Source organism: Larus michahellis, chromosome 6 (genome assembly GCF_964199755.1).
Source record: "Larus michahellis chromosome 6, bLarMic1.1, whole genome shotgun sequence".
NCBI classification, from domain to species: Eukaryota; Metazoa; Chordata; class Aves; order Charadriiformes; family Laridae; genus Larus; species Larus michahellis.
This window is the reverse complement of record NC_133901.1, coordinates 46,181,990-46,198,642: the sequence shown is the minus strand read 5'-3', so window position 1 is coordinate 46,198,642 and position 16,653 is coordinate 46,181,990. Positions and strand designations below refer to the sequence as shown.

Here is a 16,653-nt window from a genome sequence, read left to right as displayed (position 1 = left end):
ACACACTTAATCTGCTTGGGGTTTGTATCAGAAGTACCAAGCCTTGCTTCCCTCCGGGTTTGGGTAACTGCGATGTGTTCTCATGAGGTGAGAATCTCCAGTGGATCTTGCAGGGAGAGCTTTCAAAAAATTGTTAATAAAATATTGGGGAAAAAGCATGGAAAGACTTAATATAGATGGATTATGTTGAAAGGTCAGATAATTTGTATTCTATACCTTTCTTTTTTAAAAAAACCCATGTTTTTAGCCAGTGCTAAATCTTGATGTTTTGAAATCAAGAAAAGATGATGTTAAGTCAGAACTCTGAAATCTCTGGTTGTGGATAAGGAAAATGGCAGTTAAGGTGATGATCTCCTGAATGAGCTGTTCCTCATGTATCTTACAAAGATATCTTCCTTCCGGCAAGATGAAATGAGCACCTAGATTTTCAAGCGTAAAAGATAAACATTCAGCTGTCTTGCTGTCATGAACAGCAGAATCCTGACATTTCAGTTCAATTCTTCACGTTCTTTTAAATTTCTTTTCCAAATGACTCATTCCTAACACAAGGTTAACATCCATACATGAAACTGAAGTCATAGTCTCTACCCACTTAATTTGTGATTAACTTAATCTCAGCCTCTTCCTTTTTCGGAGGTGTTATAAAACTAATTTTTGAGGAGCTAAATAGTGTGTGCAAGTTATTATTGGAGAGGTGGGAGGAATTCATGCTCTGAAAGGAGGTCTAAATTGGGTAGATTTAATCCACAGCTGTGTTAATTTGGAATCACAGGAACCAAGGCGGGGTGAGATACAGGGCTCATTTTATCTTAGTTGATTTACCTGTTCCAAGGCAGGATTAGCTGTACCTGTATTTTGTCTGACAAGCATTCATTCAAATGCTTTTTTAAATGCTCTGAAGTAGTGAAGAATCCACAGTCTTCCAGTACAACCCACTGCAGCGTTTCACTTTCTTGTTCTTAACTTGTAATGCACAGGAAGGACTTAACCGATGTGAACATTTTTCTTTCTGCAGGATCATATTGTGGTCTGGTTTTGCAAAGTGGTTTGAGATGTTCCCTTGGAAAGTCCTTTATAAGTGTAAAATAGTAACAAATACTTTGTGGCATGCTTGCATCATTAATTCATCATGTGTTAATTAGTCTGCTTGTGTTAAGGGCTTTTATGAAGAAAATATTTATATCCTTTACTGGCAATAATTCTAGAAAAATAATCTGATTGATAAAGAAAAAGCATTCCTAGCATGAAAACGACCTCCCTCTGCAATGTGAAAGCAAAGTTAAAGGAAGATTTATTGGTTGTTGTACAGGTCTGACTTGGAATTGCAGTTCAAGTGCTATCACCATGAAGACAGACAAATGAACACAAACTGGCCAGCTTCAGTCCAGGTCAGCGTTAATGCAACCCCACTTACCATCGAACGTGGCGACAACAAGACATCTCATAAACCCCTGCACCTAAAGCACGTCTGTCAGCCAGGAAGAAACACGATTCAAATTACAGTCACAGCATGTTGTTGTGTAAGTACACTGAGCTCACGGCTGCAGCTGCTGATGCTGAGCTTGCTGTTTAGTACAGTTTGCAAATGTTGCCTTAACTGAAAGAGCCTTACTCTCATTTTTTTCCATGCCTTTTTCTGGTAAGGTGCTTGTTTGATGATGTTGACACAGTCAGAGTGCTAATATGGACATTTTTGCTGCTGAGTTATTGCAGAATGTAGTGGTATCCTTCTGCTGTCTCTGAAGATGCTTGTGGTCTAGGGCAGGAAAGGAGTTTGGTCTCCTACCTGTTTAGTGTGTGCCTGTGTAACAAGGCAGCTAAAGTGTATTAATGCAGAGGTAGACGAATGTGATGCAAACTGTTGTCCGGTACTAATTTAATTTACTTAGGGTATTAAACTGTGTTTGGTTTGACATGAGAACATCAACACCATAATCATTGGTGGTGGTGATGATTTTTCAAATAGCTTTTCATGTTCCATGATGCAGTCTAGACCATGCAACTTTCCCCTTTCTCCTTTTCCATGGTTTAGTTACTCTCAGGGATGAGTACTGTATTTTTAATGCAGAGTGGTGCACACATACAGTCTGAGCTTTTGACTGTTCTGTTGTCACTGACAAGAAAGCAACCTGCTACCTCTTCCAAGGTCACAGTGTGAGGCACTTTGACAGGAATCCATCCTTCCATTTTGCTTTGCATCGCACTGATGTTTCTCCACATACTGTCATTTATCTGGTGGCTAAGAGCAGGGGCAGCATCCTGTGAATCCACAAGGAGCTCTGTGTTGGGGAAGAAGATTCAGTTGGTTCCAGACACGTCAGCAGCAAATCGTTTTTGCAACTTCCAGCGTAGTGTGAGGGCAGGCAGGTAGGCTAGAGTGTGTCAAAGTATCCAGGGTTTTAAAAATAAACCCTGATGTCAGAGGTGAATACGTCAGCCCTGTGTATTCTGAATACTAAGGAGGGAGAAAATGCAGAAAATCTTTTCTTTTTTTAAAGCCCTTGTATACGTTATGCTCCTGGAGCACGGAACAACATACTGCACAGCATGCAGAGTATCCCTAAGGGAGCGCGTGTGCGCAGCAAAGCAGAACCAGCTTTCATGTGCAAGCATCAGACTCTTACGGAAGCCACATGTCCAAGGGAAGAATGTATCTCTGTTCAGCAGTGTATTTACCATGCGTGTTTGGTTCTCTTGGTAACAAAATGTGTTTTCTTTCAGTCACACTTGTTCGTGTTGCAGTTAGTACACCGGCCATCAGTTCGCTCTGTACTTCAAGGTCTACTAAAGAAACGCCTGCTCCCAGCAGAACATTGTATCACTAAGAGTGAGTTTTCGTTTTGTGTGGGTGATGGCTTTCCAGAATGCCTGTGTTCAGTTGTGATAAGCTATTTCTACACAAGATTTACTTGATTATTGAAATCCTTAAGCTGTATTTGTTAGGAAATTCCAGAACATCATGTGCGTAGATTAAATCCTCTTTAACCTCAAATGCTGAAGGCTGTTTGGGTGGGGGTAACCCTAACGAGGACTCACCCATTCCAGGAGAATCTCTCTGGCTTTTCCCCTGTATTAGTTTTTGACTTACCTAAAAGCCCTGTGTAGAAAGATTATTCTTCATTTATTTAGTGCTGCTTTAAGTGCTTGTATGGCACTTTATTTGGTTGAGGGTATAGCTGAATCACACGTGTGTGATGGTTTATCTGTTCAGGAGAACGTTCTAAATTACACATAATACACCTATGTGGATAAATTGTCCATGAAATTGGCCCTTAAAGGTTGAAGTGTTGGTCTTTCAGATTTCTACATTAGGATTTACAGTACACTGGTGTTTTCTCACACATACACATACCTTCTTCCTAAACAGTAAAGAGGAACTTCAGCAGCGTAGCAGCTTCCTCTGGTAACGCGACACTAAATGGGGAAGACGGAGTAGAGCAAACTGCTATTAAAGTGTCTCTGAAGTGTCCAATCACATTCCGGCGGATTCAGCTCCCAGCAAGGGGTCACGATTGCAAGCATGTACAAGTGAGTAGATGCCAGTGTCCTGGCAGTATTCAGCTATGTGTTGTTACAGTACCTTTAGCTTGGTTATTGTATGAGAGAGCCTAATGAAATGGGATTTCATTGTGTCTGTCCACCTACATAATTAACTATGTATACATATGTTTAATGTAGAGGGAGAAAGGAAGCTATTTGGTTTAGTCTTCAGCGCTAGTAGACCTTTTTTCATGGCAGTTTTGCTTTTGTCCAACTGATTCAGTTAATACGGTATTTTCTCTTTATTTCCTTTTTTTTTTTCCCCTCTTCTTTGTTTCTGATACCTAGTGCTTTGATCTGGAATCTTACTTGCAACTGAACTGTGAAAGAGGAACTTGGAGGTGTCCGGTATGCAAGTAAGTGCAACCATATTACATGAAATGCAGTTGTACACGATTTTATCAAATTCAGACTATATTTAAGTCATGGAGTGGAGAAAAGGGAAGTACTAGGAAATAAAGTGGATATATTACACTTATCTAATAGCATAAAGTCCAATGAGAATTCTTGCAGTATTTCATAAATTGAGGGAACACCCTGGATTATTAGAAATTTAAAAACAGATAATGAGATACTTTCTCACAAAATACATAGTCTGCGAGCTCTCATTACAGGCTGTCAATGGGTTGTGTAGAGATCAAAAGAAGCTCAAATATTTTCATTGATAACACAGGTATCTACATAAATGACTGAACTGGAAGTTTGTTTTCCCCTAGATTATAAAGTATAAGCATCTACCAGACAACAACATGCCATGGCAAAAGAACGGATAGTCTATTCTGGAGTTATTTTTGTATAATTTTAATGTTGTAATGCCCAAATTACTGAACTCTGAATGTGTAGATACTAAAGTGTTCAGCATCCAGATGAACGGTAAGTAAGGATGCCAAATAACTGTCTTGGGTACTGAGCTCTGAGTCACATAGATACGCAGTTAATGGCAGTGTTCAAGGAGAGGGGGAATTTTGGAGACTGCAACATTTCCTAGTAATTAGGTAGGAAATGGAGTTGGATCCTACAAAGTCAAAGTCAGCATCAAGTACAAATTAAAGTGCAAGCAGAAAGCAGAAGGGACTCTAGTCCAGAATAAGACTGATTTTAAAAAAAGCAAAAGACTTCCAAAGTGCAGAAGTTTGTAGTGATTGCATAAAGGAAAAGAGGGATACCTTGGCATACTTTCAACGTTATGTTTTGACCGGAGAGCTAGTACACTGCAGAAGAAATGTAACAAAAAGCTTTGAAGTGGTTACAGACTGCCCATTCTTATGTTTGACTGGGCAGAAAGAATTGCAGAATGTCTGCAGGCCAGTTCAGTGTCTGCAACCTACTGTCCTCAGTCCCCACAGGGTTACGAGTTTGTTCCAGCCTCAGCTGAGGAGCCTGGACTCCTTAGCTCAAGCAGCTGGATCTGCAGCAGCTTGTACTTGATCTCTGCAAGTCTCCGGTTCAATCCCTGCTGTGCCAGCCAATGTTGGGTATAAACAGGAGTGGAGATTGTCCGTTCTGTCTGCTTCTGTGGACGTTGCAGGCTTGAGACGAGCTTGTTTCAATGACTGTCCATGATTGATCCTAAAGTGCAGGTGCTTTCTCTGAACAACCTGAATCTTTTCTGTCCTCTAAGTTAGGCTAAAAATATCACAAGAACTGGATGTCTTGCTTCTTAATTTATGTATTCATACATCCAGGCTAAAATTTTTGTCCTGTTTCTCTGAGTATGAGCACCTGCATTCAGATCTAAGTGCCTACATAACTAAATCATTTCCGGTTTTGTTTTGTTCTGTCCCCATCTGTGCTGGTCTTAAGTAAAATAGCTGTAATACATAGTTTCTTTGAAGCCTTATTACTGTGTAGCTCAAAAAAAAAAAAAGATCCAATTTGAAAAAAAAAAAGTGCTAGCTGATGTTCACAGGAGAAATCTGCTATGTTTGAAAAGCCTTTACATTCGCAATATATTTCACTAAAAAATTGATTTAAAGCATGCGAACAGCTTGTGGACACACAGAAGTAGATCTGTCCTTATCTCATCTATTTGATGTAGAATGCTATTATCCTGGTAATGGAGATGTAGAACTAAAACTGTTTGCCCTAAATCATTCCGAACTATGCGTTACAGATAGTAAGTTGGTGGATCCCCGTCTGCCAATTCCATCATTAACCTATCCTTTTTCCATCCCTCTTTCACACGTGTCTAGTGGTATTCTAACATGAGGTTTGGGGTTTTTTTCCTTTCTAGTAAAACTGCTCTGCTGGAGGGCTTGGAGGTTGACCAGTATATGTGGGGTATTCTGAACGCTATACAAAAGTAAGTGAACTTAATTAATTTCTGATATCCAAGACTAAGCAACTAGGAGATACATTAATGAGTACTGAGATGGTCATGCCAAAGTAGGTCTTAGTGGTTGAACTTGAATATTCTATTTCATGGCTCCTTGGTGGAGCTAGTGATACAGTGAATCAGTTTCCATCTGCTTAATAGATCTTGTTTATGTTATCTCCTAATGGCAGCCTCACCAACAAAGCAGAAGGAAGAGTGAGAATAGGGGATTAAATGCTTTCTTATATTTTCAAGTAGTCCCTCTGATTCACGTGTGGCATACCACACAGATATGTTTGGATTTCATTGTGTGGATAAACACAGAAATGTGCTCTCACAGTTGCCTCTCTTAAAACTTGCTTTTGGCACACACTTGAGGAGTGAAGAATCTTGAGGTTGTATTATACTAGAGCATTTCAGAACATTTGTTACCATGCAGATTCTTATGGAAACTTCAGCAGAATTGATTAAACAAAAAAAAAGTCAATTAATGTGCTAAAATTTTCACATTATTTTACAGCTCAGAGTTTGAAGAAGTTACCATTGATCCAACTTGCAGTTGGAGGCCGGTCCCTATAAAGTCGGATATTCACATCAAAGATGACCCAGATGGCATTCCCTCAAAAAGATTTAAGACCATGAGTCCAAGCCAGATGATCATGCCAAATGTGATGGAGATGATTGCAGCATTGGGTCCTGGCCCGTCACCTTACCCATCCTTACCCCCTCCTCCAGGAGGCAACAACTCCACTGAATATGGTAACCAAGGTTAGTTTTACAGCTTTGTGCACCCACGTGGTGACTCTAGAAGTCAGTGGTTCAGTCAGCTTTGTGATTCAGGTATGTCAGCGCATCTTCTCAGAGAGATGCATGGGGAAAGCAAATTATATGGCTGCAATTCTGAAATTCTGCATCAGTTTTTAATTTAAGAATCGTCTTTTCAGAGGAAAATGTATTTTAGTAAGGAAATTGGTGCTTGTCATATTTGTTGCCATGCAGGCCTCCCTGAGCCAACAAACATTGTATGTTCCCTTATATGTTCATGGCCTGCCACAATATACGTATTTCCTCATGTTTCTGTCCATTTTCCTTCTCTTCTGCTCTCATTCAAGTGAAGGCTCCTAGTGCTACAGAAGTTACAAAGTAGAGAACTTGACCCATTAACCCTGCTACTTGTTTAAATTGTGGGGAGGTGGGTGACATTTGGTAGGCCACCCAGAAAGTGGGTGACTTTTAAAGAGCTTTTAACTGCTTTGCAAACACCTTTGCATTAGAAAATTATTTTTGAGTTCCTCTACCCATTTGCTGACGGATTGAAAAACAGAGAACTATATACAAGCAGTGGAGATACGTTTTTCAAATGACTAGTATATTATGAATAACTCAATTACAGTGACAATTCTGAAAATATGAAACCAGAGACTGTTTCTTTTGCAAGTAATATGGTATGAGTCAGTTCAGCTCTGGGAAAAGACCAACTGTTCACACCATCAGAATCCCCAAATTGATTACAAGGTGATATATGTGCTTTTTGCAGGCATTTGAAGAAAATATGGATTGCATGCAAAAATATGGTTAATTTGCTCCAATGACTGTGAAGCCGGTGACAGATGATAAAACCTTTTAGGTTTTCAAACAGATGAATGATTACTATAACAAAGTCAAGAGCACTGAATCACAAATTTTTCATTCGTTTAGTAGGAGTGAAGTGTAGTCAGAGCATGAGAACAGAGCCGTCTATTCTTCATCATCTTTCTAGCTCATAATCAGCAGCGGACAGGGTAGTCACATGAAGTGGGGTGTAGGGTTTGTGTAACGATTGCTGCCTAGACTGTTATTTTCCTGCGTTCCCCTGTGGATTCTGTAGCAGAGGGAGTCATTGTTTCTCAAAGCCCTGACTCATCAATGGCAGGTGAAACCCACGCTCTCCTATTTCCCCTGCAATAGGCATATCAATGCAGAGCACCACGTTATCCTAAATGTCTTTATAGGTTTGTCCCTCAGCATGTGGCACACTTCTTGCCCCAGAGAAGGGCATGCCACTGCATGGCTGTAACTCCCGGGGCATACTGCCTTGCATCTTCATTCTCCATCAATACATGCGCTGAAACTTAGTGTTTAGAATTAGATAGCGTCTTCTGGTTAACAATATTCTAGAGCAAAGTAGTAGTGTTACTACTGTGGGTTATGGTTGTTTATTTGGGTTTGACAATAAGCATACTGAAGTTTAATTTGCAAATGTAACAAGTACTCAGTAATACAAGACCTTATTCCAGCTCCCTGCTATTAAATCTTTCCTGAGAAGCAAGACAAGAGCAGCTATGTTCTGTGAGACTCATCCAGTTTGCAGATTAACAAAATAAGAATTAGTAAGGCTCTGCAGTATTTACATGATAGATCAAAGTCCTGACTTCTCTGAGAAATACTCTTACATGGCTAATGACTTCTATTCCTCTGAGATTAAACTTCTGCTTGTGAAGCTGTGCTAAAGAGCAAATGATGCAGCTACTTCAGTTTGTCAAGCTCCCTTCTTGACTTGAACGTTTAAAGCTGCTGTACTTCAGCTGACGAACCGCAGGCTCTCTGTGCAAGCTCCAAAGCTATTCTATTATTTCAGAGCTCAGTATCGTCCAATTCTGTTGCTTATACAAAAATGCTGAGTGGCTTTAGTTCAATCTTTAGTGTTTATAGCAAATAAGCCACCAGAGTTGGTATCTCAGTTGGAAGCGTTAACAGAGGGATCTGGACAGAAAAAATACGGAGAGTAAAATCCCTGTATTGGAATACATCCTTTCTTTAGAATTCAAGTGAAGATCACTGGCCTGAGGTGGGACAGATCAAAACATAGTGACAGCGGTCATACAGTTTTTGTCCTGCAGAGCAACAGGGGACTCCAGGCTTATTGCTAGATGGTAGATGTGTTGGGGTAAATCCAAATCACTTATTCCGAACTGGTGTGGAATTTTGTTGCTTTGGAGAACATCTTTTCAGGCTGCAGTTAGGTGGATTTCATAAATTCACTAGTTTTTCATTATGAGCGTGCATATCCACATGCTGAACACAGACTACAGGCAGCCAGTTTGTAACTCTGAAAATGAGAAGAATAAATCCAGGAAGGGAAAACTGATGTTGTATTTGCAGACAGACAAGTGAATGTTGTTAGGTTTTGTGGGAGCAAGGAGGATTACATCACAAACCCCAATTAGACATGAAGGCCTCTTCTGTGCTACCTTAATGGAAGTTGCCTGTTTGTACTGCAGAAGAGGTAAAATAGATGCTGTGCTGTGGCATCTATATAACTGGTACTGTGGCATCTTCCTGATACAGTTCTGTCAGTTAGCTTCACCAGAAACTGCAGCAATGCCACAATCTTACTGAGTGCATAGAAGTGTAGACATAAATAACAGGTGTCCTATAAATAATCTTGGACTTGGGCAGTCTCAGTTGCACTGAGATGCTTCCGGATGCAAATATTCCATAGAATTTAATATCCCTTTCACTTCTTGACTTGGTTAAGTTTATGTGGTGACTTGACAGTAGTTTTTCAAAATGTCAGCAGTTTTCAATTAGTCACAACATGTACATGAGTTATTGCAGCAGCCAGTATTTGAAAGCCGAGTGCCGTTTTTTCCTCCCTGTTCCTCCAGCTCGCTCTGGCAGTGGGGACCACAGTGTTGTCATGTTCAGCGTTGCAGTTGCCCTGTGCTGTGCAGGGATGATGCTGTCCTGCACAGCTTTTACAAGATACTCTGAAACATCAATGTTAGGAAAACAAATAGTTTCTTTCATATCACATGTGTTTCTCTTTTAGGCAACAGTTACCAAGGGCACGGCAATTTTGACTTCCCGCACGGGAATCCCGGTGGCACATCAATGAATGACTTCATGCATGGGCCCCAGCTGTCACATCCCCCAGACATGCCGAGCAGCATGGCAGCTCTCGACAAACCTCTCAGCCATCCCATGCAGGAATCTGTAAGTAATGGTGCTGCAGACGTAGGTTTTCCTTTGTGGGGGTAAGGAGCTCTCATCCAGCTAATGGACTTGCCTTGTGAACTGCTTTTACTTTTTGTGTATTCCTCACTTTGGAAGTTTGTGAAATAGGGTAGCCCTGAGAAATGACAAAAATGCCATTTTTAGGTTTCTGGCCTTTTCAAGTTTTTGGAGAAGCTTTTCTTAGCTTTTTGAATTGTTGTTTAGGCTTGTTTATCTGAAAAAGACAACCTGGCTTGGTGTGCTTGTGTTAATCATTGTGTTTTGTTCTGACACCTGAAAAAACCTAGACTTCGTTCCCCAGGCCAGCAGGCTCTGTGAATATCCATCTTCGGCAGGCAGCTTGTTATAGTAAGACACTGAGCGACTTCAAAGCAGGGGCAGTATCTTCCTTGGCTTTGTCCCTGAGGGCAAAATTTGCATCAAAGCATTTTGAGCGGAAATTCTACTCAAGTAGCATGAAAGGCACCTTTAAGCTTTGGGAACAGGACAAGCCTGTAGATTTCAAGGAGAGATGCTGCCACTGGTCTGAGAGTCTGTCAACGTAAGAGACTAATAGATGGAGGTTCCTCAGGCCTCAGAGGGAGAGGCAGAACTGTGCATTGGAAAAGCACTGAGTTTTATATACAGAATTTATATTATCTCCAGAAAATGCAGTACTGCAGCAGCTAGGTGATAGAAAAACAGTATTTAGCTCTTAGGCATGGCTAGTCATCTATTTTAACTCTGTTGGGGGCTGTGTGTGTACATCCTTTTATGTTCATTTAAGTTACGGGGCAGGGGCTTTATAGTGTGCTGTTACTGCACAGGAAGGATGTTTAACTTGACAAGTCATCTGTGCCGTGTCTTTAGTGAATACTAGAAAGTACAATTTCAGAGTGTAATGAGGAAATGTGATGGCAGATGCTCAGCAAAAGCCTACTCAGTCAATGTCTCCTCTAGCTGGCAGAGTTTTCCAAGGAGGATGGTGAGAAATAGGAAGAGAGTGGAGAGAGAGTTCTTAGTATAGCTTGGAGAGAGCTCAAGTAACAAGACTGTCTGCAAAGGAAGAGTCCAGAAACCATAATGACGTTACCACTCTACAGGTTAATAAAGGACATAACAAACATGCTGTAAACTTAATTTTACGTTGGCAAATTCCACATACCCAGCTTAAAGAGCAGTCTGAATTATCTGCATCACAACCAACCATACAGTATTAGAATATAGTAGTGAGGGGAAATACTACCAACCTGAACCACTCACAGCTGCTTTCCTTTGAATGAAAGCCACAGGGAATTATTCTTTGTCTCCCATTACCTGATACCTACCTCTTGACTTTGCCAGTTAACTGCTATACCTTTGCTCTAGTAGTTGCCCCAGTGAAATTTCTGAGGTGGTAGGATATGAAGTGGTTGAATATGAAAGTGAAGAATTTGTGGGTTTCTGAAAATGGGACTGCTTACAGATGATGGCAAAGGTGAAAGTTGCTCAAGGCTGTGCATGTTCCAGAGCTGTAAGAGGGTATTTGGGCAAATGTTAATAGATTTTTGTTTCTGTGGGACAGCGTGTAGCAAATCTGATACTTGCTTGTGATAAGCTGGCAATTAAAGTAAACCTTTGCTCACTTCTCCCTCATCTATCATAAGAAAGCTATACTGTTCAGGAACGGGAAGCAGCGCTAAAGCAGGTTCCACCTAGTTTATGTCAATGGCTGATTTTCTCTAATGAGGATCGGTTTTCAGGTCTATTAGGACAAGGGAATGAGATTGACCTTGTCAATGTCATCATGCAGTCTTTAGGCCACATTTGAGGACTGTTAGTGCTCCCACACAGCTTTCTCAGTGTTATAAAGTCTCTGCTTTCCTCTTCCTGTGTTTCTCTTTCTTTCTTCTCTCTCAAAAATGAACTGTTTGTCTGTAGCAGACACTCAGGAAAGGCAGCCTTAAAATTACTGCTTTTAGAGAAATGTATGCCATTAACACATTCCTAAATTATGTAGCTGAATGTCTTTGGACAGACATTTCTGTACAAAAATAACAGTAAATTACATTGCGTAATTGAACTAAGGTTTTAAGATGTTGTCTCTGCTCTTGTCTGGCTTTCTGTCTGTCTTTTTTTACACATTTAAGGTGTATTTTGTTTTCATCTACTATTCACTTGGACTGTTTCATGTGTACAAGGTGAGTCAGGATCAGATGTTAGGTCCTTTTAGACCCAAGGTCTGTCTCCAACTGGAGTTGAACGCTGCTGAGGAGGTTCCTAATTTTCCTATTATTAAGATTTATGTGGTGCCCCGTATTTAATGGTAGACAGAGAAAGTTGATCCCTCCAGACATACTCCACAGGTCCCTCCAGGAAGTGCAGATGTGTTTGCCCAAGGTAGGCAGGGCTGGGTAACCAGGGCTGGATCATCATAGCTGCCTTCTCTCAACACTGCTGTTCTGCTCCTGTGGAAGAAGAAAAAAATCAAGACCTGAAACATGCCTAGAAGTAATACCTCTTCCCCAGTGTAAAGTGTTGTGAGAACTACAGAACAGATGCTTCTATGTTAGTGCAAGACCGCTACAAAAATAGCTGCCACAATCGCATCGTGTTTGTTTTCGGAAGTTGTAAACAAGTTTTAGATGAAGGTGAATCCAGAGTTAGCTCTAGCTTAGTGCTTATTGCCAGGAGTGGTACGTGACTGAGCAGTGAATGGTTACGCCATAGTTCCATATACACAGTGAGGTGATGTGAGCTGGTGCCGCTGTAAAAAGTCATCACTCTTATTTCCATTTTCACTTTTCCTCTCTCTCACACCAGCACAAGTGTTACTGCAGCCATGAAGTGATCTGAATCCGGGTACTGATGTGATTAAAAACTAATTCAGAGGGGGGTGGGGGGAAGTTTAGTTTTGATGCATGTCAGTTCCCCAGTTGAGTTCACTGCATGTCTGCAAGGATTCACCTGATGACAAAGGCAGAGAACAGAGACAGGGCAGGATGGCATCTTTCAGTGGTTCTGCCAGCTAACCCAGCAAAAGAGTTGGTAAAACTATGACCCCAGTAATGGAGAGAGAGATAAACCAGGGACTCAGCTTGCTGATCTGTGTTTTCACTACCAGTTTTCTCCTGAGATGAAAGGACTATTGCTCTGCAGCTTGCAGGTCCCGGTGCTCTACCCCTATACATCTCTGCACTCCTAGAGGTCACTGTTGGGCTCCTAAAGAGTTGTGCTCTTTTGTGCTATTAAGCTGAAGATGTAGTTGTGTCTGCTTTTATTTTATAGATTGTAAATGTTTTAAGAGTGCCAAAGTTTATGCTCCTAAAAGCAACTCTAGAATTACCTTGCTATGTAAGCAAAGGCAACTTTGTCAGACTCCGCGTTCATAGTGTGGGTTAGTGCTTTTAAAATAAAAAGAGTTGCAGGCGCAAGCTGAACATACTCAAAGTTTATTGCTTAGAATGTTTTCGCACCACGGCAAACTTACCATTAGTTAGCTGAATGCAAATAGAAAGACATTGAAGTCCTGAGCATTTTGCGTTCTCTCAGGTAAGTTGGTGGAGTCTGTGGCGTAAGTCAGATGGATTTTGAACCTGCGATGGCTGTTCAAGATTATGGTAACTCTCAGTCTTACGATGAACAATTACTTGCTATCCAACAGTTATGTCAGGGCCCAAGATACTGCCTTAGCAACTAAATATTTGTGTATATAAAATGCTTGCATGTATAAACATAATGTAGAATTTCTAACCTGTTTTTGTTCTGAAATGTGTCTGAGAACATATGAATGCCTCTTGGGTTAAATAATTATTGGTATAAACATACCAGTATGACTCTTGCTTTGTGCATTCAGGGATAAATTTAAGAGACTATTCAAGATAATCCTGTTTTGTTTTGGGTTTTCTGGAAACTGCTTTCCCACTTTTTAGCAACACTGTCTTAAATTGCCTTTTACTTTTTGTTATTATTAAGCTTTCTTAATTTCCACTATTTCTGTTGCACACGTCCTCAATGAACGAAGAAGGAAACAGTACTATTTGGATAGACACCTATTTTCACTTGGACTTCAGCAAAGTTTTTAGGCTGCAGATTCATTAACATTGAGGTGGTCTGTGGGCAGATTTTGTACAAGTTTACCCCTAAGGTAACAAAATAATGTTGCGAATACTTTTCAGGCAGTCAAAATGTGACCCTAATGGAGAGAAGAATGTGTATCGATACTTTTTAACAGTTACTGTAAACTCTGGTATGGGAAAGAGGCCCAAATGAGGTTTTGCAGATAGAATCCTGCTCATTTCCACCCATTTTCGTATTACCAAAGTATTAAAAAGCAGGCCTGTGTAGCTGAGTATGACTGTCCCAATGGATCAGTATTCAGGTTTCAGTTTTCATAAGAGTGGTGAAATGTATTTTTTTTAAATGCTTGTTTCTGTATTTATTTATTTTTTAATTTTGTGGGAACATTTTAATTAAGGTTTGTAATAACCTCCCTTTTGCTTTACCAAAACTGAAGACTCAGGTTAAAATAACCTTGCGGTTTACTATGATATGAAAGGGTCAATGCTGACATAGCATTTTGCTGGTTTCCGTTGGCTTGGCTGGATGAATTTCATGCTGTTGTTGTATGTATCTGTTCTTTTATTTCAGCTCCACTTTGTGGCAATATGTAGCATTCCTCAAAAATGTTTACATTTTTTTGCTTCTCCATATACCCAATTGACATCAGACAGCTGATTCTGAAGCATTCAGGCACTTCTTTCTCATGGCACCAAGGTCAAGCCCCAGAGAATCCGCTATCATTAAATGGGACGCGCAGCAGAAGGAAGAATTGGGCTTGTGCATTTTTGTTGCTTCTCTGTCATGTGAGAAAGACCTTTCCCTCACACTTCCATAATAGGGCTTGGAAGATGCATGTGGTTTGGTAGCTTATTCTCCACAGAAAACATAAAAAATACTAAGCTTTTGCTAGAGAACTTATCCACAGCATGAATGCAAAATGTAAGCGTGATCGTTAGCTTAGTTTAAGCTAATGCATTTTACTTTGCAGTCAGCAGGTATGCAGCCACCTACAGCAGCTCTGCTGATGGTGGGGAGCTCACTAGCACAGCTGCCTTGGGTTTTGGTCAACCATCAGAACCCATGAATGCCAGCGAGGAAAGTCTTCAGCCCTTAAAAAGGGGTGTTGCATTCTGAAAAGAAAAGGATGGGAGGAGTGGGGAAGGGCTGGTGTTTGCAAGATGTTGGTAATGAGCTGCAACACGAACAGGCAGCGGTGTCAGGAAGCCCCAGTAAGGGAGCTGAGCAGAAATAGATGCATTTTCCAGGTTAAGCCGTTTCCTGGCGCAGGGGTCGTTACTCAACAAATTCTCCATTCATTCATGGAACTTTTTAGGGCAAAAGCATCTGCCTTGTGAATGCTGAGCAGCACCCATAAACCTCCTTCCCTACTCTTTGGGGTTCGTTATTTTGCATCTTCAAGCGCAGTTTCCCACATCACAAGGAAGCAAACCAACAGCACAAATCCAACATGTTTATCTCCCCCTTCAAAAAGCTGAAACACTTCCTCCGACATTGGGATATGGAGCTTTCTTTTCCAATTGCGCTTTTTTTATTTCTTTGGTTGTTTTTTTGTTGTGTGTGTCTTTTTTTTTTAATTTATTTCTTTTTGTAACATGCGGATACAGAGTCAGGCACCGCGAGCACTGTACCTTGTGGCCTCACTTTCTTTTCCTGCTTTTTTCCTCCTCCGCAGATCCCTCATCCCGGCAGCACTGATCAGTCCCATACTTCCATGCAGCAAGGTTTGCACGTCCCTCACCCCAGCAGCCAGTCAGGGCAGCCATTACATCACAGCGGGCCTCCTACCCAGCAGTCCCGGCAGCCGCCCCCGGCCGCTTCTAGCAACCATCCACACAGTGACCTGACCTTTAATCCCTCCTCAGCCTTAGAGGGTCAGGCTGGTGGACAGGGAGCACCCGACATGCCGGAGCCCTCGCTGGATGTAAGTCTGTGTCATACTATCATCTGCCTGCCATAGCGTGTGCTTTGCATCGCGGCGGGAGGGTGGGGAGGGTGCGGGGACGGGAGCTGCTTCCACAGCACATGCCATCCTTTCATGCTTTGGTACATGGACGCAAGTGCTGCAGCCGTGGTGACAGGGCGCTCCTGGCTTGCTGGGAGCACGGTTCTGGTTTGAGCAGCTGCATGGCGTGTGAGCCATAGCCTCTTCCTAGCACCAAGGCAGGCATTTTTTCAGACGACAGTCATGCACCGGGCTGGGAGCCATCTCCTCCCTTCCCCCTCGTCGCTGGACGGGGGCTCCCGTGTGCTCGTCTAAACCCTGAAGCCATCGCAGCACCTGAATAAGAGGAAGGACGCAGCTGTGTGTGGTTCTGACTGCGGCAGAGCTGCGCCAGGCGAGCTGTGCGCTGAGCCCTGCAGCATGTCCTGGCCAGTGGAAGGGGGATCTGTGCTGGCCCACCCTGTGGCACTGTCCCTGCTCCCTCTGGCCACAAACAGGCAGTGCCCGTCCATCCCTGCTCATGCAGGTGGCTCAGCAGCACCAAGTTCTTCCTCCCGGTACACTACATAGGAAAATAAACAAGGACGTCTTCTGCCTCCTTAGCCACTATGGGAGGCAGCTCACAACTAAACAAAGATAAACCTAGTTTGAAGGCCAAAAGTAATCTTCTGTCTCTTACCATCTTTTCAGTGGAGTTGGAAGTGAATTAGGTGAGGTGTCTCCACGGTTAACCACCTGCCTCCCACAATATAAATTCCTTAGCACTAGGACTGGATTTTCGTTTTGAGTCGTGCATTCCCGTATGTGTATCTTCTGTCTG

At 41.8% G+C, this 16,653-nt stretch overlaps 1 protein-coding gene across 24 annotated transcripts in view; it reads left to right on the top strand.

The window, feature by feature from the left end:
• The window catches only part of ZMIZ1 (zinc finger MIZ-type containing 1), a 352,972-nt gene that overhangs the window by 331,090 nt on the left and 5,229 nt on the right, over positions 1–16,653 (top strand). For 17 of the 24 annotated variants that reach the window (XM_074592795.1, XM_074592794.1, XM_074592792.1 and 14 more), the window contains 8 exons: positions 1,310–1,520; positions 2,722–2,827; positions 3,368–3,528; positions 3,829–3,896; positions 5,774–5,842; positions 6,375–6,622; positions 9,666–9,829; positions 15,564–15,812. In XM_074592795.1, the coding sequence (XP_074448896.1) occupies positions 1,310–1,520; positions 2,722–2,827; positions 3,368–3,528; positions 3,829–3,896; positions 5,774–5,842; positions 6,375–6,622; positions 9,666–9,829; positions 15,564–15,812 (1,276 nt within the window). The remainder of the gene's footprint in view (positions 1–1,309; positions 1,521–2,721; positions 2,828–3,367; positions 3,529–3,828; positions 3,897–5,773; positions 5,843–6,374; positions 6,623–9,665; positions 9,830–15,563; positions 15,813–16,653) is intronic. The other 7 variants (XM_074592800.1, XM_074592799.1, XM_074592798.1 and 4 more) reach the window with 1 other exon arrangement.